Source organism: Terrapene carolina, unplaced genomic scaffold (assembly GCF_002925995.2).
Source record: "Terrapene carolina triunguis isolate 2854851 unplaced genomic scaffold, T_m_triunguis-2.0 Scaffold131, whole genome shotgun sequence".
Lineage (NCBI taxonomy): Eukaryota > Metazoa > Chordata > Testudines > Emydidae > Terrapene > Terrapene triunguis.
This window is the reverse complement of record NW_020664482.1, coordinates 36,012,114-36,035,856: the sequence shown is the minus strand read 5'-3', so window position 1 is coordinate 36,035,856 and position 23,743 is coordinate 36,012,114. Positions and strand designations below refer to the sequence as shown.

Genomic DNA, 23,743 nt, shown 5'->3' with positions numbered 1-23,743 from the left:
TTCAGTGAGCTTTGAATCAGGCACTTAGGAGATATTTAGCTTAAAAACATTAAAGTTGGGTTGTAATCTTGAAAATTTGAATATTTACCTGCTACACAGCAGCATCCAAGTGAATGATTGCAGTAAGTATAGATCTTTCAATAATATATTAGATAATTGCTCCAATAATTCTAAAATCAAGAGCCTTTTAGATGTCTGGCTTGGAATATTAACCAGACGTTTAAGCCCCAGCTATGAACTAATTAAAGCTTTCCTATAAATTATATATCATCTACATGATTTCCTTGCTTGTCAGTACCTAACAGAATTGGTGTGGTTTAGTGTCCACAAGTCTTTTAGCCGGCTCATGTTTCCCTTAACATCAGTTCTGTGTTTTGGCCTGAGGTATTGCTAAGACGTAAGAGGCTATAAATTACCCTTATTACCTTAATCATCACAAGATTGCTGAATAAGCTTCATTCCATCATACAGGAATCACATTCCAGCAGCTGCTCCAGGCCTTTAAGATTTGCTGCTGCTTAGAAGGAATAAGGATCTGAGTCAATCAATATACAAAGCATTATGATTGCACAGAGTATCATATGTGCAACAAAGACCCTTGCATATAATTAAGGCTGTGATTGTGTCTCTGGGGAATTTACACATCTACAAAGTGAATTAATACAGTAATGGGATCCTTCAATGTATTTTTATTTCAAATAGCACATGCAAATCACAGCAATAAAGCACTTTTTTAAATATTTCACCTGAGTATATTTCTGTTTCCAGTGTTTTACTCTCCATTTTATTTGAGTGTTTGGAATTGTGCTCAAATTGACAGTGTTGGAAGACTTGAAATAGTTTTGCAGACTGCCTAACTATGGATCTCTGCCAATATGTTACTCATGGGAGTGAGAACAAAAAGACCTTAGGCGGCTACAACCAACAGCCCAAAGAACAGTCTTTTTGCCAACCTCTTTGAACATGGAAACAAGCTGGTAATTATTGAGGTTGCAATTTTCAAGCTGACAGGCAGTTTTAACATGTTAGATTAATATTTAATTTTGGTATGTTATACTCACCCCAGGACACTGCTGTCAATTAGTAATTAGACTTACTATAAGTATTAGTAATATAACTCAGTTAATCATAGCAGCATTCTGCACACACACACACATACAAACAAAGCATGGATTTGGAAAGTGGAACTTGCTGGGATTGAGCAATTCTGTGATAATGGTGATGCCATCTCTTCCTAGAAAGCAATCAGATACAATTTGAAATGACTCCCAATTTGAGTTATGTTCTTTTAATTTTTTTAAAGGATTGAAGCAAGCATTTTGCCGTCAGGTCTGTCCTTGTGAGGCAGAAAATCCAATCAGCAATGCAGACATTCAACTACAATAGTTGAGAAACACTAATTGTACAGTAACATTGGGTTGAGTGAAGTGATACAGTGAGATCCGTGAATACATCACAGCACACTGGGACCAAATTTTTCAGCAATGATCCTTATATTATACAGCAACATTAATCCATTCTGTCACAATTAAATATCCCTTGCCCCACACCAACCCAAATATGGTTCCTAGATGCAAATCACAGAAAATTCATCATTGATTATTTTCAATATTTTTTTTTGTTATGCTCTCCAGGCTGCCCAGTTCCTGCCCCCAGACCTTGATTCCCATAGTGTTGTTCAGGTGGCCCAGTGGCCACAGCAGCTAATATCCCTGGACCTCTGCTGCTACATTGTATGTCCAGGCAGCTCTGCTTATCAGCCTATACTGCTGGGATCTGCGGCTGCCTGGCATGTATTATAATCTGACTGATACCCTCTTGAAGGGAAAGTTGGAGAACAAGTGGCAGCTTTAGGCAGGTTCCCAGTAGGGCAGGGAGACAGGGCATGGGAGGAAGGTAAATTCCCATGGCTTCCTGAAAAAACAAAGGCCAAACTCTGTGGCTGGGGAATCAGAGGGCCCTGACTGCGATGCATGGGGCACTTCATTCCTCTGAGCTATTGTTTCAGGCGTTGCAGACTCAGATTCACTGCATCAGTTTGCCCTCAGTTCAGATTTATGTTCTCTCTGCAACCATAAGATCTACAACCAATTTAAAAAAAAAGAAAAGAAAAACGAAAAAGAAATCTAAGATTTTGGACTGAAGTTGTGTAGCAAGAGGCAAATTCTGATTGTAGAATATACATACACATACTTACAGCACATGACTGGAACTGGTGATCAGCAGGTTCTATTCCTAGTTCAGGTACTAACTTGGCTTGTGACCTCAGGCAAGTAATTTAAACTTTTTGCCTCAGTTTCCCCATTTGCAAAATAAGGATTAATTATCCTAATTTGCTTTTTTCACTACTTTAAAACCTGGCTGAAATTCATTCAGTCTTTCACTAACAATTGTCCAGTGCAAATAGAAACACCCTAAATCTATAGACATTTCAGTTTCAGGTAATTTATATAAATCTTTACAGACAAATGTCTGTACTTAAATTTCATTTTCTCTGGCATAACAGAATTTTGAAGCATTGCTGCAAGCAGGATTTTGGCCTGGCTATTCTACCTCAGCAGAGATTTTCAAAATGCCAAACACAATCCTCACAGGTATCTGGACACCATTAAATTAATAAATTCAGTTTCCAAGGACTATTGCTTATGCATATCACCAATGTATTGTTGGCAGACTTACCTCCCTGTAGGTTTGAATTAGTTTTAGGAATAGTCCGTTACATATAATACAAGATTTCTTTCCAGGTTCACAGTTCTTTTCCATCTTTCCGCCTTCTCCCACTGAAGTCAATGGTTAAATTCTCATTGACTTCCATCAGATCTGGATTGGGCCTGTCCATTTAGCTAAGAATTCTGCTACTCTTTGGGTAACTGATCATGCACCATTTAGATCAAAGGGAGCTTTGCCATTGACTTCAATGGGTTCAGAATCAAGCCCTAGTACAGAATACCATAATTGTATTTCTTCAATTTACAACTTTCATTTTATCGTATTTACAATTATTTTCCCCCACTTCATCATTCCCCTCCTGGGAAATTCTGCCTATTGCACTTAGTCCCATGTTGTTCTGGTCATCTTCTGGATGCAGAGTTTGGAACACAGCTTTTTTTTAGACCCCACCAACACTGTTCCTGACTTATTTGGAAATAGGATTGTGTTGCTTTCTGTGGTTGTAGGCATAGCTGTTCAGTTTAATTTGTAGTAGAACTGTCTCCTCTTTTGTAACATGCTGAGCCACATTCTTCCCTTGTGTAACTGTTTTGAAGTCAAACAACTTAGAGCAGGACTGAGTTTGCCCATTTATTTTAAACACAGACATAATACAAACCCATTAAACTCTGTGTTTTGGATCTTTCAGCATGTTAAAGGATTTCCCAGGTTCCTACAAACTGCATCACATGATAAGAACTATGGTGCATATTAATTTCTTTAAGCTATTAGGAATATAATTAAGATTCCTTATTACTATGAACTATGCATATAAATTATGTTTGAACTGCAGTAAGCAACCGGCTTAATGCTATGTATTGATCTAAACATTGATTTAGTGCATATGCATGGTTATTGTTTCTGCCCATCATTGATTATGGGGATATTACATACTGTATCATATGGTGCCATCTTCTGTGCAGCAGAAACTATACATTATATATGAAATTATGTTGGAATTGTTTTATCTGGGTGTTTTTTCCATTCATTGCACAATCCAGCTAATTGGTTGACTAATATCAGTTTCTTTTCTTTCTTTTTTTTTTTTTTTTTTGCAATACAGTATATACTACTCTAAGGGCAGTATATGTTTAGAGTGTAGTACCAGATTGCCCTCTGTTTTATATCAGTCCAAAGTAGCAATTCTCTTCCCATTTCAATATTGCAACAGTTAAAGAATTTCTGAAAAATGTTTTGTCTAGTATTATTATAATCTTCTCCAGATAACGTCTGCTTTGCTTTATCAAGTACTTTTGAGGCCAGTGAACTGAGCACATTTTAAATTAAATTATAGAGCCACCATAGTGACTCCATAGTTAAACTGTGCAAAGGGTACTGTGAGGAGCTGCTTTGGGGAAGAGTGAAGGGAAGGAGGGCAAATTAAAGGCTACACAAAGGATATGCCTGTATAAGCTAATACCTGTAGGGGGAGGTAAAAAAAACAAAACTGGTTGTGATGCTATGCTACAGTTCTCACAGCAAGCTTCTTAACTGACAACAGAGGAAAGTAACTGGCGTTGAGGAAGACAGTGTGGTGCTGGCAGTTTGAGACACAGGTAGGTGCAGCCTCATTCTGAGACAAAGGACAAAATATCTGAGAGTGACTGGAATTTGGGCTTGTCTTGTGCTAGGAAGCTAAGAACCACAGTGCAAAACTGAAACAACCCTAGACTTTAGATTTACAACAGGCATTGAGATGTTTTCATTTATTTAATGTGTTAAATCTCTAACCCAGTAAACCTGTGTAGTTTTTTTCTTTTACAATAATTACAATTGCACTATAATAAAACAAGTGCCTGCAATTTATGTCATCAAATAAACCAGTGGCTTTAACTACCCCTCGGTATATCTTTTCCCTACTACGGATGCAAAATTTACTAGGTTATTTTATGACTTATGTGAAATATCAGCAGGGCTGATCCTATTCATTCCTGCATACTTAGAAGTGCAGTGAGATACTTGAGAAATTCAGGGCTATCTCCCCTCTTTATTCTGTTAAGTCATTTCAGTATGCTATGGCAGTATCATTAAGTTGCATAATGCACAAGACTATTTTTAATGTAAAAGTCCTGTCAAGCTTCTATTTCAATATGGCCATTTTGTGACAGAGTGAAGTAAATGACTTGGAAAATACCAACAATGGCTGGCTAGCTAATTTATAATATCTGTATCATGAAATGTCTCTGGTTGACTCAAGATATTGAATCTGTTTAATATGGACGCATTTTAATGTGTTCAATGATTGCATTTTATTGTTACCTTTTAACTAAATGGCATCACCAATAAACAGTATACAATCTTTTTCAGTTATTGTATTTTAAAGTCATCCATAAAAGAAGACATCATTCCCCATAATTCAAACAAACATATTTGACACCTCAGAGTAAAAAAACACCCTAAAATAGGAAATAACTTTCATACCCCGTTATGTCATGTAATATAGATATGCTTCAGGTTGACACTGGTCAATTGGTAATAAACAGGTAAACATTACAGAACTTAACAAAATCATCTTCAACATATAAGTTTGCTACAGTGTTCAGAATGTATTCATTAAAAACCAGGCTCTGATTTCACCAAAAATATTTTAAAGATAATATACAAACACATAGTTGGGCATTATTCACTGATTAAAAAACACAAGTGCATGAGTTTTGGGTTTTTTCCCTCATTTGTACTGTTTTGGATTTTTTTGGCATCTGGAGACACATTACCCTACATGTCTGACTCCAAAACAGAAATCACACAGAGTGGTACATGGTAAGTGTGTGGAATTTAAGGTAAATTGTAAAAGAATATGTTCATATTTTGTGGCATATGTATAAAAGAGTATTAATGGAAGTTAAGTGTATTGAGGGCCTGATCTCACTCCAGTAAAGTCTTTCCATTGACTTCAATGGGATTGAGTGGCACCCAGAGAGACTCACTCTCTCAGTAGAATTTACCAGCAGACATGCATAACACCCCTTTCTGTGCACAGAAGAATACATGTTTTGGAATATGCAAACACAAAGCATTTTGGGGGAATTTGTTTTTTCATCTTACAGTAGAGGGAATATATGTGTAGTAGAAAAGATGTGGCTCAGGAATACTCATTTGAGTATGTAAGATGCACAAATGCAATATGGCACATAAAAGGTGGGATTATGTCTCTACTGCTTCCTTTCTTAAATAGTGATTTGATTTACTAACAGGTGGTAGAATGCCTGAACTTTCAGAGGTTTGAACATGGAGAGAGCTAAGCACAATTCAAGCAAGTCCTTGTTTAATGTGCAAGATGCAGTGTCAAGTACAGTATTCCTTTCTCAAGAATAGAGTGAACTGCACAACATGTGCAAGTTCTGCCAGACTGCAGCCCTTAAAAATGATACAGATCTACATTTAGCAATTTAGGGTAAGGACAACTTTTGACCCCATTGTAACTACTACACTTTTTAAAACTAGCAATATAATATTCTATCGGGGAAGTACTATATCTACCCAGTATAAGCTTGGTCCTCTGTGGCTGAGAGCTGTACAAGTAGAGCTATACAAAACTTCCTTATGAAATCTGCAGCCAATCAAAACTTTGGATATCAACTTGAAATTCTGCCAGGTTCTCTTCAAGTTTTGCTATCCTTCTTCAATCGTCGGATGAGTTTTAAGTAAGCCTGTGCTGAACGATGATTTGGATGGAAACTGTGAAAAACTCAATGGTTTCAGAGGATTTCACATATTAACATATATAGTGTGTGTATATCATATCAGATGTGTGTGTGTGTGTGTGTGTGTGTCATAAAAGGGAACATAAGGTAAAGTTTGCATTTTTAAATAAGAACAGGCAAATTTATGTAGATTGCTGCCATATGGGCCAATGATGTCCAAAACCAGACCTTATGCAACAGTGTTTTTGGGAATGCTTCTTAATGCCCTAGAAGGCATTATATTTGTTTTGGCTTGAGCACCAGTCAAAGGAGTGGTTAACATTTAAAACAAATGTCACTTATGTGCAGGGAAAGGACATTTGCAGAATCACAGACTAGATACATTACATGGTGTGTCGCACTTTTTTCTGAGCTAATGGTGTAAAACTTGCGTAAATAATGCCTAGTGCTTTTATGAGTCTGACCCATACTGTCAGTAGTTTTAAGCAATAGATATGTGCATATATATTTTACTTTAATATTAAATTTCCACATCAACTTACAAATGTAGTTTCATTCATTTTAAAGTTACAAATAATTTCCTTTTTAAAAAAACCTCTAAGAAATGTAAACAGAACAACATCATAAAATGTTTTTTTCCTTTGTTACTTTTAAATTTAAAAAAATGAATGCAAACTGATGTGCTGTGGTAGGTGTAATGTAATACCTTAAGGGACTTATAATAAAATATAATTAATAGGAACTTTAGGTAATATTCCCTATATGGTTTTTAATGTGTGCAAAAAGGTCTGGTGATCTATTTTCTGGGATTACTCTGAGTGCAAATATAATTTAACTGAAATATTTTTTTATTTTTATTTTTTAATATTAGAAAATAAGGCAAGTCCATTTCTGAAAAAGGTGCTGCACTTTTGGGCTAAACATACCTTCTAGATTACTAGATAAACATGTGACAACTATGAAAATTATCAATAATAAAAACATTAAAAATAGCTGCAGTTTCATATAGACTGAAAAGCTATCAAAAGACAAAGTGACCCAGCATTAATTTCAGAAAATATTTTTAGACTTCATAAATACAAGCACCCTGTATTTACATAAATTATCTTCTAAACTAGTTTTCCTTTGAAACACACTTTTGTTTCTAACAGATGTGTCCATTCAATTATATAAATGTTTCAAATATGAAAAAAGGACTGTGTAGCAAAATAGAAATATCAGATAATGTTACTTTTTTGGATTTGCTTTTTGCTAGGATTTGGTTTTTAAATATCTGCAGTCCGCTACTACAGAGCTTTTTCAAAAACACAATGCCAGGAAATGAAAAACTCTGTACTTGTAGCAATTAGTGCTACGGTATAAAGAATCCATTGTGGGTTATTAGGTTAAGTTCACATGTGTTCTAATGATTATTTTCAACATTTCTGCCTTTAAATCCTAGTAAATTGTTTATCTTACTTTTGAGCTATAGTACATTTTTTCACGATGGTATAAATTAGAATATATAGCCATTACAGACCTAATTCCTTTACATTTTGCCTTTTTACATTCAGCACCTTTCTACAACTGTGAATTTAATACTTCAAAATTTTAAAAAAATTAGACTTGTCAATACAAAGCCAGTGTTAACTTATGCAAAATGGAATGTAATTCTTACTGGCTCTTACTGAAACAGTGGGAGACAATTATGTTTTATATTTTTTTCTAAAATACACACACAAGTCTTTACTTTGTTACCAGAAGGAAACTACATACAGTCGTATTATTTTACAGCATGCATTTCACTAGGTTTGAGTCACGTTTGTGTTGAGAAATGTAATAATGTGTAAAAATCCTGCTCTCTTTTAACTCTATGGGAATTTTCCCATTTGACTTCCATGAGAACCTAAATGGGCTCAATGCCTTTTCTTGTAATGAATTCAATACTGTAAGAATTTAGCCCAGACCAGTCAGGTAATCTTGAAAGTCTTTAACACAGCAAAGCATAAAGAAGCTATTGTATAAAGACTTTTGGTTCAAACAGTAGTGCAAAGTTATACAGCTTCCAAATATGACTGCTCCTCTTTTTCTGTGTTTAACAACTGGTGCACAGAAAATAGAGTGCCTGCCCTACTCTTCAAACATTGTTTATAACATAGAAAAAAGATGTCCAATATCCTCAGGGAATAATAATTTCCATAATAATACAGCCCATTTGGTGGCAAAACTGAATCAACTGCAGAGCAAATATCTACTTTTTTGTACCATTTCCTGTTATGTGGAATGTCCACAGTATGCTGACTTCCATTCATGATGACATAAAAACAATAACCCTTGAGTCCAAAGGTTGGTAGAGGTTAAAGTGAACCCCCAGCAAGGCCGCACGTTCAGGCTCAGGCTGGGTATGTAAGGGTAGTTGTACTGTAGTTTCCCATTAAATGGTAGAATGTAAGCAGTGTCAGATACTAAGCTCACCTGAGGTGCTTCAGTGTAGGGGCTTGTATTTAAATTAAAATGGGAGGCACTTCCTTGGAAGGTCAGGCTGCTATAATGATTGTGGTCACTGCTGCTTAGGGCTGAAGGGTAAAAAACACAAAATTTTATCTGCTTACTCTCCAGCACTAAGATCCAACTGTAAAGGAGGGTATTTTACCTGAGAAACAAAGGGAAAACTTAGAAAGAAGCAGTCCTGAACAGCTGTATAATGTAGTTTGTCTCTAAAAGCTAAACAAAGGCAAAGGAATTTTAGAATAATTACAATATGATAATTATTTTTCCTTAAAAATATCTGCATAAAGTATATATTTTATAAGTGCATAATTAGAAAATACCTCTTTTAAATATAGTTAAAAACATATTATGCAATTGATACGGTTTAACTTTGGTACAATCCTATGCTTTTTTTGTTTTGTTTTTAGCAATAAGTAGCTATATATCATCAAACCACGGAAACTGTAGATTTATGATAAGTTTAACTGCAACCAAAATAGCTAAATCCATCAAGCTTTAACTTGAGATAAGATTCTAAGTAACTTGATTGGGGCTATACACTGCTTTCTCATGCTTACAAAATAGGTCTCCTATGATGTGTGCAATATCAGCTCATATCTGAATTCATTAATATGCAAATTTTTGTTCTTTTTTCCTTTCATGTCCAAATTGGAACCACAAATGGAAGCATGTCTCCCGTCTGTGACCTGATCTTGTTCGTTGCTGCATTTTTTCAGCAAGTTTCTATTTTCTAATTCTGCTCCATATAGAACATTTCCTAGAAATCTCAACTTCCTTCAGATAGTTGCCACCTTAAAAATGGCAAATAACACATTAGATAACAAGATAACATAGAACCTTATAGTTTAACACTGTTTACAAATCCTGATAATTGTGTTACTAAAGTACAGTAAGTGGGTTTTTCCCCACCCCCAATAGCTCTTAAAAGTACATAATGTGTATTTATCTTCTGGTGTGTTCTTCACTAGAATTCATTTAAATTTCATTTCTGATCATTGCTGGTGTTTGTATGTATAACTTTTTTCAATGGGTCTGCATTTTAAAGTAAGTAAAACAATTCTCCAATTCTTTGGCTTCAGAGGAATCATATAGCTGTGATAGTTCCATTGTGGCGAGAACGTGACCTTTCCAAAGTTACTCGTCTGTTATCTGTAATAAAAAGAGAGGAAAAACAACACACCATAAGATTTGAAACATGGATATTGCAATGTCAAGAGGTTTTCAAACAGTCCTGAAAATCATTTCAAATAAATATGTAAATAAGTAACTAGAAAACTGGATCAGAGAAGTTTTACACTGCAGCTGCCAGGCTGAGTTCAAGAGTTCTGCAATCAGCAATAAATTACTTACTTGATCAGAGAAGCAGGGTGATAAAAGCATTGGAAGAATCCTGAAGCATACTCCCCTTGGAAATAGCGATGACAACTAAAATGCTGGGTTAAAGTGTTATTCTACAAAGTATCTATGTATGGTGACTTTGGAGGAAAGGCAATTCAAATTTCCACTGAGTGTTCAGTACAAATGTGGTGAAAATGCACCTCTTGGACAGAACAAGATACACTAAAAATGTAAGGGTTGTAAGATTGTTCACTCTAATTAGGTACACATACTTATATAAATAGAACAGTTAAATCAGCCACTTCCTAAGCATTTCCTGATTGTGTGGTGTTAACAACTTTCAGTATGAAATATTACAGAATAATTATTGCAATGAATAATGAATATATCCCCGTCACAGGAAGAAATAATTATGGGCTAAAGCCAAATGCTTTCAAAGTAGTTTTAAAAGACAGGAATGTGGCAGAAAACGGACTTTTCTTTTCTGAAACAAGAATGGATTTGTTCCTGTGGATTTCAGAGGCAGCTAGTCTGCTGCATAAAATGCAACTGATATGGATAAAATTCTTGTTTGACAAAGGTGTTTTATTGATTACCTAAGTCCTCGACCAACAAAGCCAGAAACTGGCTGACTGCCTAGGGGAGGGAAAGAGTATGGTGTAGATCCTTGCCCAATCCAATGGAAACTCCTCCACAGTATTTTTGTAGCTCTTGTTTGTGTGTTCGCCGCTTTCCCCTTCCCTGCTTCCATCCATGCATGGTTAAGATAATGCATCTACTCTACACCTCTTGTGAGGGAATATACCTCACCTGCCAATGATAAGGTCAGCAGTTATTGGAAGTTAAAGCTCAGTGCACTGCTGCCTAAGCAGGAAAAATTCAGGAAGGGGAGTATCAAACCAAACATGTGATTTGCTTCTAATACAACAGTGAGCAGTAAAGTATCTAGCAAATTTTAATATCTGTGGGGAGAGGTGCCCAAGTACTGTCATTTATGGAGCTATTTAGTTGATAGATTTTCCATATTACTAACTCTAAATGTGCAAAAAATCATGAGATTTATGAACCATAGTAAATGTTGGTTTCTTTTTATTTGCTTTATGGTTTTTGACTCTTTCGTGTTCATGTTTTCTCCACAATGAAGAAGGCAGGAAACTTTTTTTTCCTCAAATGAAAGTTAAGATTCTCTTCTAATTACATGAGTCCAGGAGCCGGGGCCTTAAGAAAAACATCAAACTTCCAGCATTTGACACCACTCAACTTTCCTTCCCAAGATGACCTCAAATCAAGCTAATTTAATTTCTAATCATTAGCAGTAACCTGAATTGGTTTCCTAAATTAATTGCAACTGTTAAGAAAGGATTTACATTTACTAAGGATGGTAAGGACACAGATCATAAGCTAGAGAGCTAGCTGGTGGTGGCGGCAGGAAGAAAGTTCTGGACAACTACATGGGAGAGGGCAATGATCCAGTTATTCTCATTAAGACATGATTTTAGCACTTAAAGAGATTTTTCTGCAGTGCTCGACAAGAGAACTTTCTAGCATCTCTTACTGTTGGGAAGGGAAGCAGAATGCAAATTATACTCTGCTCTTACCTTCTGCCACACTAAAAATAGGGATGGATTAGATTTAGCTGTTTGTAGCTATGTAAAAGCATTACTGTATTTTGAGATTGTAAAGAAAGCATTAGTGTAGTCACCTGCAATCAAAATTTCCATTTGTGTTTGTAGGGTTTACACAGGAAATAAAATATTAGTGTATATATACCTTAATCTAAAACAAAGAGTTTCATATTAAGATCTTTATGGGGATAGTCTTCATCTGAGAATCTCTTTTAGTGCAAATTAAAACTGTTTTAAAATGGCTTATGCCCTGTAATAATCAGACCTGCTGAAAATGTGATTAGGCCTTAACAGTGATTCATAGTATGTATATAGCACTTTTTTATCCATAGATATCACAGCCATTTTAAAGGAAATGTCACATCCACTGAGCCAGTTTTTAATCTCAATGATATTTATTTTGTAATTCTGTTTGTCAATTTGATTGTATATTCATTGTATGTTTTAGAACATATATATGTATGCCTTCCTGAAGAACATAAAATGTAGTGGTAGGACAGGCAAGTAAGAGATACAAACAATGGATATAGGAATGAGGGTAACAAAAATAAGCTCACAGTTAATTTTTATGAAAACCTCGTATTACAACAAATTCCATAATATATACTAAATTCAACCTCACACAGGCAGATATATATAGTCATCTGTGTGCAAATGTTTTATGAAAATAAGGCTGCACAGTTCAGTACTAAAGTGGAGATATGCACATGCAGTGTGATAGTCTTTAGTTATCTAAGTAGGGTTGTCAATTTTGATTGGACATATTCCTGGAGCTTTCATCACATGACAATTATTAATTAAAGATTAATTTTTAATTCCTGGAGACTCCAGGATAATCCCGGCAGGTTGGCAACCCTATATCTAAGACACTATTTCTCAAATGCAGTATCCTACAATTCCTTCTAAAACATTTGTGAAACATGTTGTAGTACAGTGTACACCAGAATCAGTATCAGCCATTTATGATAGAATGTACGCAGTAGATTTTACTGAGACAGTGTAGTGCATAGTGTGGGACTTTTGCACCATAGGTGCTTTTGAAAACACAATCCATTTTGTTTAAAACGGTTTATGTTAAAATTTTCTGGCATATACAATATTATAGAAATGTACGGCTAGAGGGGACTGCAAAAGGTCATCCAGTCCATCCATCTTTGCTGAGGCAGGATTAAGTATACCTAAACCACCCCTGACAGATGTCTGTCTAACCTGTTCTTAAAAACCTCCAGTGATGGAAAACAACCTTCCTCCAGTGCTTAACTATCCTTATAATTAGAAAGTTTTCCCTAATATTCAACCTAACTCTCCCTTGCTGCAAACTAAGCACATTACTTCTTGTCCTCCCCTTGGCTGATATGGAGAACAACTAATCACCATCTGTTTACATATTTAAAGATTTATGTCCCCCTTCAGCTTCTCTTCATGTCCAATCTTTCAACCTTTCCTCATAGGTCATGTTTCTGACATCTTATCAATTTTGTTGCTCTTTTCTGAACCTTCCAACCTTCCTAGTGCCGAGTAAGATGAAACAGTTACACCTTGTACATATGACAAACTATTTTTTGACTACTATCTTTCAACTAGTTGTGCACCAACTTTATAGTAATTTAATCTAGATACTATTACCCTAATTTGCTTATGAGACTGTGAGACTATGTGAAAAGCCTTACTAAAGTCCAGTATGATCCACTTAATGACCGCCCCCTCTCTTGATTAGCAGGGATAGGAAACAAGGGCACAATTGGCCCCTTGCTTCTGCAAACCTTAGGGGCCAAATTCAAAGATGACCGCACAGCCTTGCCTCAGTCTATGGACATAAGAAAATGTACCACATCCTCTCTACAATGCACACTGAATGACTTTAGTGAGAGTAGGCATTCAAAATTTAGTGTGGATTAACAGTATATGATTTTCAAAAGCTCATATCTAAGTCAATCAAATGTTTTCTCTCACTCTTGGTACTCTCAAAGAGTTTAATCATTTCTGCTCAATTTTTTAAATTAAAAAAAAAGGGCAGACACATCAAGACAAGGAAGTTTTAGCCTCTGTTCTCTTCTCTCCAAAAAGTGACTGAAAATGGTAGTGGGGATGAGAATGACTGGAGAGAGAAGTGAGGAGAGAGAAGGTCAGAAACTGCTGCAAAAGGTGATTTGCAGCAGTGACTGACCCTGTCTTTCCCCAGGAATGTGCATAAAGGTACAAAACCTGGGTGGGGCAAGTCTCTATGTCCAAGCAGCAAGGAAGCCAACTCCCACCCTCCCTCCCCTACAGGAGGCGAATGGCAGGCTGGGTTAGGACCTGCTGTGGGCATTACGCTAGTCGGCTCTTTCAAAGGGGGGGTGGGAAGGAATTTTTCCTGCACCACCAGAATTGGCTTAGCTGGAGTGTGGTTTTCTCGCCTTCCTCACAGCGGGTGTGAGGATAGACCTTTTCTGGTCAATAGAAAAGGTGGTAGGCCACATGTTGCAACTTATATTGTAATATTGGGTGGATGTTCAGTGCAGGTACTCCATAGGGAGGGCAGCCAGTGACCAGATAAATGGCCTGGTAAAGGACTTAAAAGGAGGTCCTGGATAAAGGAACAGAACGGCGGAGGGAGTTCGGGGACTTCTATGACTGGCACGGCAGGGAGCCAACCCCCTCCATTCTCATAGCCCTCCTAAAACCTCTCACGAGGCTCGTGGCTTTTCTCCGAACCCTCTCCAATTCTTTCTTGAACTGTTGACACTAGAACTGGACACAGTATTCCAGCAGTAGCTGCATCAGTACCAAATATAGTGGTAAAATAACCTCTCTATTCTGACTCAAGATTCACCTGTTTACGCATTCAAGGATCACATTAACCTTTTTGGCCACAATGTCACACTGAGACCCCCAAATCTTTTTCAGAATCAGTGCTTCTCAGAGTCCCTCATCCATTATGCATGTCCTACATTCTTTGTTCCTAGATGTACACATTTAAATGTAGCCATATTAAAATGCATATTGTTTGCTTGCACCCAGCTTATCAAATGATCTAGATCACTCTGAATCAGGGATCTGTCCTCTTCATTATTTTCCACTCCTCCAATTTTTGAGCCATCTGCAAAGTTTATCAGTGATGATTTTATTTTCTTCCATGTCATTGATAAAAATGTTAAATAACATAGGGCCAAAAACTGATCTCTGAGGGACCGCACTAGAAATGACACACCTGCTCGATGAAATTCTCCATTTACAGTTATATATTAAGTTCTATCAGTTAGTCAGCTTCTAAATTCATTTAAGGTATGCCATGTTAATTTTATATAATTTGAGTTTTTTAATCAAAATGTGTGTGATATCAAATGCCTTGCAGAAGTTTTACGTACATTACATCAACACTGTTACTTTTATCAACCAAAACTGTAATCTCGTCAAACCTATCAAGTTAATTTGACACAATGCATTTTCCATAAACCCATGCTGGTTAACATTAATTATATTACCGGACTATAATTCTTTAGTAATCAAGTCCTGCACCAGCCACTCCGTTATCTTGCCCAGGATAGATGACAGACTGACGTGCCTGTGTAACCCAGGCAATCCCATTTATCCTTTCTGAATATTGGTACAACAACTGTTTTCTAGAACTTCCCCAGAGTTCCAAGACTTCTCGAAAATCAGCATTCATGGTCCAGTAAGCTCCTCAGCCACCTCTTTTAAAACTCATAGACAAGTTATCTGCACCTGCTGATTTCAAAATGCGTCACTTTAATAGCTGCTGTTTAGCATCTTCCTGAAATACTAGTGGAGTAGAAATAGTGTTATATGATACAACTACCTCATCTGTTTTTTTCCCATATAAAGAACAAAAATACTTATTGAACATTTCTTTTTTTTTCTGCATTATTTTTGATAATTCTACCATTTCCATCTACTAATGGACCAATACTATTGTTAGGGTTCTTTTTATTACTAATATTCTTAAACTCCTTATTGTCCTTAACTTTGCTGACCAAAGATTTTCTTCTGTCCCTCTGATTCCCTTATCAATTTTCTACAATTCCTAGCTTCTGATTTATATTCATTACTATCAAATTCCTCTTTCTTTCATTTGTTATATGTTTTTATGGCTGTCTTTACTTTCCTTGTAAACCAGGTCTGCGTTATGACCGATATGGCCTTCTTCTTCAATTGTGGCTTTTGGTACATATGGTAAAGTTTCCTTATATGATTTGCAATTATCATTCACATTTTTCTGATTAAATTCTTCTTCCCCATTAATTTGGCTCATAATTGTTTTTAGTGCTGTGAAATTTTAAAGCACCAAAATATATATATTACTGGTCTAGACTTCATTGTTTGCACATAATAAATGTGATCAAGTCATGACCACTTGTACCTAAGCTACCATTAATTTTTATTTCTGTGTTCCTCTTTATCTGTTAAGATGAGGTCTAAATAAATAATTCCACCGTGTTGGCTGCATCACTTCTTGAGTTAGGAAATTGTCATCTGCAATATTTAGAAATCCCAAGGATGTTTTACTACTAGCAGCACAAGATCTCTAGCAGATGTCACTCAAACTGAAGTCCCCCACAATCACCCAGCATTTTCCCTACATATTATATAGATAGGTGTGTAAGGAGCTGGTCACAACCTGTCCCCTAGTGTGATTTGGTGGTCTGGAGCAGACAGCAACTAGCATCTCATCTTGTGCTTTATCTGTTAGTACATTGATCCATAAGCATTCAAGACCATTTCTTCCAAGTTATCAGTGACTTGGAAATAGGTAGTGCCATTTTTGGCATAGAGTGCCACTCCCTCTCCCCTTTTGCCCATTCAGTACTTCCCAAATAGGTTGTAACCATGGATTTTTAACATTCCAATCATGGGACTCATCCCACCAGATTTCAGGAACACCAACTAGATTGTGTTTACGCTCATAAATAAGCAATTGTAATTCCTCTTATTTACTACCAAGACTCCTAGCATTGGTGTATTAGACAAATAAATATTTTCTTCTCTTCATGTTCTTTGGTTCCTTGATTAATTTGGTTTTCAACACCTCAATTTTTGTGTTAACTGTATGCTCATATCTTCCCTCTTTTGTTATTAGTTTAATGCTCTCCTGACTACTCTGGTTTGCCTGTCCCTGAGAAGCTTGGTTCCCTTTCTCTTGAGGTGCAGGCACTCCAAACTATACCCTAGAAGGTGGATGAATGTTCCACAAAACCAAAATCCTCCACTTATCGAGCCTGCAGTTCACTTCCAGAATCTACTGCATTCCATCTTCCTTCACCTGTGGGACAGAAAGGATCAGAGAAGATCACTTGGACATTCTGCTTCTTCTGCATGCTTCTGAGTTCTCTGAAGTGATCTATTATATGAGAGATCGCTCACAACACACTATCATTGGTGGCAACAAGAATCATCACCAATCGATCCTTGCACATTCACTTCAAAAGCCTATCCAATTTTAGATTGACGTCTTGTGTCTTGACTCTGGGAAGGCAGCACAGCATTCTGTTGTCTGCTTGCCACATGCAGAATGTCCTTTCAATTCTTCTGGGTATTTGATTCTCAACAAGGATCGTCTGTCTTCCTTGGATGGTTGAAGAACACTTTATGGACAAGGCTGCTTAACAGGTTGGGCCAAGCTACCATTGACAGGTGTGTCCGGTACAACTCTCTGTTCCTTTGGACAAGCTGGATCTTGACAATTATATTCCACAGTTCCCATGTTGAGGACCTGGTATCAACTGGAAAATTCTAGCTGTGTGGAATTCCTCCTGGTACTCTTCTCTCTGGTGGCCACAGCCTGCCCATTCTTGTCTATCTTGAGCTGTGTATAATGTTGCCGTGACTGCTTGTTTCTGGTGGTTAGAAACTGCCATGCTTCTCTCTGGCGTCCTCTCTCTCTGACTTCTTGGGAGCCATCTCCTTTCTTTCTTGAATGTGGGGGACTGAAGTTTCCTGAACCTGGCTATCTAGGAACTCCACAGCTTCTCTAATTCTCAGTAACACTTCTACTTGCCTCTCCAATCCAAGAATCTTTTCTTCCAGCAGTCACCAACTTGCACTTCATGCACAACAAGCATCTTCTGGCTTCAGGCAGGAAAGCAAACATAGCACATTTACTGCAGGTCATCAACACTGTTCCACTGCTGGCCATCTTGAAATCACATATAGAGCTGAACCAGGAATGAAAGCCATTCATGCTCCCTCTGAAACTTTCCTGTTAGCTGCCTCTGTTTGCAGTTCTTGAGTTTGTGTAGCAAGTGACTTTTTATTCCAAGTCTTGCTGCTTAGCTCAGGTCACCTCCACACCTCACCATCAGTCTCTAAGCGATTAACCACTCAGACGTCAAAAGTGGGGCTGATCAACGCTCCAAGAATCAGAACCATGAGGCCCTTACTATGGCACCAACAAACAGACCTGTTCAGCTGTTTGCCCGGGGCCCAACTACACGGTCCATACAAAAAGTTCAACAACCAACCCACGGACCCCTCACCACTAGTCGCACTATCTTTGAGCACAGGGTCTGAAGCTCTCCTATTCGCAGCCTCTGTTCTCAGCTCATATAGAAATGGTAAGGCCAAAAACAAAGTTAATGCAATGATCTGCAGACAAAGAAACTTCCTCCCAAAGCCAGAAAACCAAATTATATATGAACCCCTAATGTTATTTGGGCTGGAAGGGTGGATGAGCTTATAGATCAAGCAAACATTAAATAATCAAAACTCAATACAAACCCTCCATAGCCACAAATTCAGGTATTAAGAAACTTAAATGAAGGACACAGAATAGCTATTGCTATAGTGTAGAGTGATAAACTTTATACAAAAGTATTCACTCCACATCTAGTCAGCAGACAAAAGCGTCATAGCTAGTTCAGTGGAGCATAAGCTTGAAGCTTTACAGCTCATCCAACACTGACTGACACAGCACTAAAGCAGGAGATTTCACAACAGAGGCTGCAATATGGACCAGATCGATTAAATAAAGTGTGAGTAGCTCTAAAATGTCAAGTAAAATAATTACCTGAATGAAATAACTCAGCTATCCACAGTGGCTGTATTTTCTCTTTTGCTTTATAGGAGCCATATTGAACATTGGGTAAAACAAGATTTTTGTGTGTATGTAAAGGTGTTATTGCACGGAAATCCCACTATCACCATTTAAATGAAGGGCAATGTCCACAAAAAGCATGGGGAAAAAACAAGATACAAGACTTTAGCTTTAACTTGATAGCATGCAACATTACAGTTGAAATCAAATATCAAGAAGGCATAGATGTACACTGCAGGAGCAGGTAAAAATAATGGTGAATGATGACATTTCTGTGGCCATTATTCATCCATCCCAGCATACATATCTAGCTGATGGACAAGATTTGTTTATATATGTGTAGTTTAGGTCTGCAGAAGTTGGTCAGTAATTACACCAAAATGTCTATATTGTCGGGAGAACTATTGTAACAATAAGCCACCCAGGAAGAGTGACAACCTGTAATCACTTAGTGCAGAAGTGATGGTCACTCTTGGATGTGTACATGTGAATTTTAAAATAGTCCCCAAAGAATTTACTAGCTGCTTGTGGACTCCCTCTAGTAGTCCTTGATCCCACAACCAAGCTTGTCCTGTATCTGCTTGATTACTATAATACTGACCATTAAAAGCAGCACACAAGATGTTATTTGTTCAGTCTATAGAAATAGCTAGACTTAATGTGTGTATCAGTGCCTCAGAGGCAGATTTAGGGGCAGGTGACCCAGGTCACTGTCTGGGGTGCCGTTTTTGTTGTTAGTAACAAAAGGGAAAATAGAATGTTTGAAGTAAAATGTTTCAGGTATTTTGTATGTGGATTCATTTTCACTAACCTCCTAGAATGTTCTGGAGAATCTCGTGGAACCTTCCAGACTTTTCGAGAACTACATTTTCCTCGAACCTCCTAGAATCTTGTCGGCCATGCCCTTGCGGGTATATAAGGTGCAGGGCATTGACAGTTAGATATAAGAATGAAGTGAAGTGAGAGTCCAGCTGCGATATTGTGAACCTTGTTTTATTGTGTAATTGTGAAAGTGTACTTTGTTCTTTAAGACTTGAAGAGTGTAAGTACCATAGAAACACAGCATTGGAGGAATGTGCTCGAGCATCTAATCTCAATTACCCTCTTCCTTGTAAAGAATAATTTGGCTTCCCGGGGTTCATTGAATAAGATGTTCACTGAACATAATGGTCATTTCCTGGGTTGGTAGAGCTCCTTGGGAAATATGATGACATCATGCATGAGCACCTACATGGAGTAGTTTGCAAAGCAGCTCTGGGCCATTACTGCAGCAAAACAATTCAAAATGAATTGACTGACCTTATGGCAAGGAAGGTGCTTGATAACATATTGATGCAGTTCGGCAAAGCAAAGTAGTATGCCTTGTGGCTGCCATTCCCTCAACCTCATTGTGTCAGATGCAGCAGCATCTTCTTTAGATTTAAAATTTCTCTTTGGAGTACTGCAAATGATATATGTCCTGTTTTCTGCATCAACTATCAGGTGGAAGATCCCCATGGACAATGTTACAAATCTGACCGTGAAACCACTAAGTGATATTCACTGGGAGAGCTGCATTGACAGCAGAAGGCCAGCAAGGTATCAAGTGACTGTGGTTTACAACGCCCTGATGGAACTGGCACAGTCGAGTAACGCCAAGGCTGGAATATGACATGAGGCACAAAGCCTGGCAAACCAGATCACTGATTTCAAATTTCTGGTCTCAATTGTGGTTTGGCACGATATCCTGTTCCAAGTAAACTTTGTAAAGAAGGCATTACAAACTCAGTCGATGGACAGCACGACCACTACTACTTTGATGAGAAGCTGCTTTGATTTTGTTGTGGCCTACAGAGACAACGAATTTGAAGATCTCATCACTGCTGCCAAAGAAATGGAAAAACTCAGGAGTTGAGCCTGTATTAATCAGAAGAAGAGACAGTTTCTTTATGAGGGCAGAGATGAAGTGATGGGGAAGTTCGGAAGAAAAATTCAAGAGGGAGATTTTTTGCTCCCTCATTGACTCTGCTTGAGTATCCGTCGAAGAAAGGTTCAGACAAATGAAGCACCATGAAAAGACCTATCAAACTCCGTCTCTATCATCTCAATATAGTTTTGTGATGGAAATAAATAATATTTAGTCAACTCTGCTGTGGATACATGCACACCTCTCGTTAACTGTAAAGACGAAAAGAGATGACCAACTGCCTGTCAGTTTTGTGCCATGAGATGAATGGGAGAAAAAGTTCTGAATAATTATTTTTTAGGCAAAATATTCTAATTATAGGACATCCTTTGACTTCACACTGAAATTTCAAATGTAAAATTTCTCCCTACATTCTTTATGTATGAGGAATTACAGATCCAGTAGGGGAAAAAAAAATCAGTGAAAGGTAGTCTCTTCTTTTCTTAATGCTCAACAGTAGTTATGTTATTAAAAGAAAACTCTCAATAGTTGCAATGGATTTATTAATTCAGTAGCCTGTTATCAGCATGAAACTGTGCTGTGTTAGAGGGAAAAAAAACAAATTATATTTTACAGAACTGCACTACTAAGATTAAATCACTTTTCTGTATTTCACTTTCTTATCCTCCCTGCCAGGTATTAAACGTCGGTGCTCTCTCTCGTATTATGAACCTCACTTTTTGGAAACTATCATCTCTAGTAGCAATATAGAGGTTACATGATCAAACAACCTCAATTATAGCAACTTTGGTGAGACTGAAATACTTGATAGCAGAAAAATCCAGAGTGTACAAAACTATAGCTACAAGGAACACAAAACTAAATCTGCATTATCCTATAATGGGTACAGAAGTGTTTATTTTGACATGTCTACCATTAAAACTACAAGTCTATAAAACCATTCTCTTAGGCTCTTAATGACTAATATTTACATACTTGATAAGATGACTAATTCACTGGAGTAAAGTCAAATCTTATGAATCAGTCAAAGTATCAGTCAGAAAAACAGTTATTCAGCTTAACATTTGAACTGCATAGAAACAGCACCAGTGATCTTCTGTGGGCAAAATGTCAAAGCTCATTAAAAAGACCTTTTTTGAAAAGGGTTATTGGGTTTGTGCATTTCAGTTTCTGTATAAGGCTTTCATTTGCTAATTGAGCTTCGATCTTAGTTATGTTCTATGACAAATATGGTATGCACTTACAAAGCTAAAAACAGAAGCTGAGAGCCTATGTGAGACTAGACAAATTGAATGCACAAAAGCATCAATGAAATAATGAATGCTATACAGTGGTAGCCCTTAAACAAACCAATTTAAGCTTACTGAAGATTATTTCAATATCTACAGTATTCCTTTGTGCTTTCTTATACTTATAATAGGAAACAACCTCTATTTGCACATTCAAGGTATCTAATAAAAACATATAGCTAGTTAAGGCTATTGGCAAGTTAAGGGCCACATCTGTGTAGTATTTTTGATATTAAATTCTGTTAAATAACTCTACAGTTAAAAATATGGATAAGGTTCTAAAGTGTAAAGAACTCAAAAGTTAGGAAATGCTAAAATTATGTTTGTGCAGATAACCTTAGCTTGCCCCTTAGATTGCATTGTGGCTGGTGCTGGGCGAAATTTTTTGACCCAATATATTTCAGCAAATATTGTAGACTCAAATCAACCAAACCATGTAGCAAATTCATATTGAATTTGCTGAATTGTCAAAGTTGAAAAAACAAAAATTCCAAAAATGTTCCATTTGAAACTCAAGGTTTATTTTTAGGTTTCAAAACTACATTTCATTTGGAAACTTTAATTTTCTTTAAAAATATTAAAACTAAATGCTTTGTTTGACCAATACTTTTTTTAAAAAATTGGTTTGCCAATTTAAAAAAAAAAAACCCAAAACATTTTTTTTATTTCTCAAATCTGCCAGCAAACTGAAAAAATCAATTTTTCACATAGCTCTAACTGTGATAAAGTCTTTAACATGACCATATATATTTTTTCCACAGGACATCTGCCACATTCCACGTATAGGATAGACAATGCTCAGTAAAATGAGACCCATTCAATATTTCTTAATCCTCCTCACTGACTGTGAGGCTCCAAGCCTTGTTTACTGTCCACCATCTAAACACTTACTAAATGTGTGAAAACTTATTTCCTTATGAACTTTTCTACAGTGCTTATCAGCATAATATGCAAGTACCTCACAAACATGAATTAATTTATCTTCAAAACACCCCTGTGAGTTAGGAAAGCACTATTATCTCCGGATTGAGGGTAAAATTTGCGAAAGTGTCCACTAAATTGGATGCTTCTGTGACTGAGGCCACGTCTACACTTACAAGGTTACAGGAGCACAGCTGTATTGATACAACTGTGCCACTGTAAGAATGCTGGTGTATCTGCATTATGTCGATGGGAGAGAGCTCTCCCATTGACGTTGAGCTGGTTTTATTACAAGCTGTGGTAGGTATGTCTACGGGAAAGTGTCTCCCACCAACACAGCACTGTGCACACCAGCGCTTGTGCTGGCAAAACTTATGTCACGCAGAGAGGTGTTTTTTCACAACCCTGAGTGCAGGGCCGGCTCCAGGCACCAGGCAACCAAGCTGGTGCTTGGGGCGGCACCTGGAGGGGGGCGGCGCGGCGCTCCAGCCGCCGGGGAGAGCGGGGCCACAGCCGGGCTCGCCGCCCTCCCCCCCGCGCCCTCCCCCCGGCCGCCGGGGGGAGAGCGGCAAGCCCCAGCCGGGACTCGCCACCCTCTCGCCGCCCTGCCCCCGGCGCTCTGGCCGCCTGGGGGGGGGAGAGTCGAGCCCCCACCGGGGCTCACCGCTCTGCCCCCGACGCTCTGGCCGCCGGGGGGGGGGGGAGGCCCGGGCCCCGGCGGGGGGGGGCGGCCCCCCCCCCGGGGCCCCGGCCGCCCCCCCCGGGGGGGGGGGGGGGAGGGGGGGGGC

At 37.8% G+C, this 23,743-nt stretch overlaps 1 protein-coding gene across 1 annotated transcript in view; it reads right to left on the bottom strand.

Moving 5' to 3' along the window:
* Positions 1-9,752: 9,752 nt before the first annotated feature.
* DIAPH2 (diaphanous related formin 2) overlaps positions 9,753-23,743 on the bottom strand; it is an 887,225-nt gene continuing 873,234 nt past the window's right edge. The window contains exon 28 of the mRNA XM_024202840.2: positions 9,753-9,992. Within this exon, the coding sequence (XP_024058608.1) occupies positions 9,928-9,992 (65 nt within the window). The 3' untranslated portion in view covers positions 9,753-9,927. The remainder of the gene's footprint in view (positions 9,993-23,743) is intronic.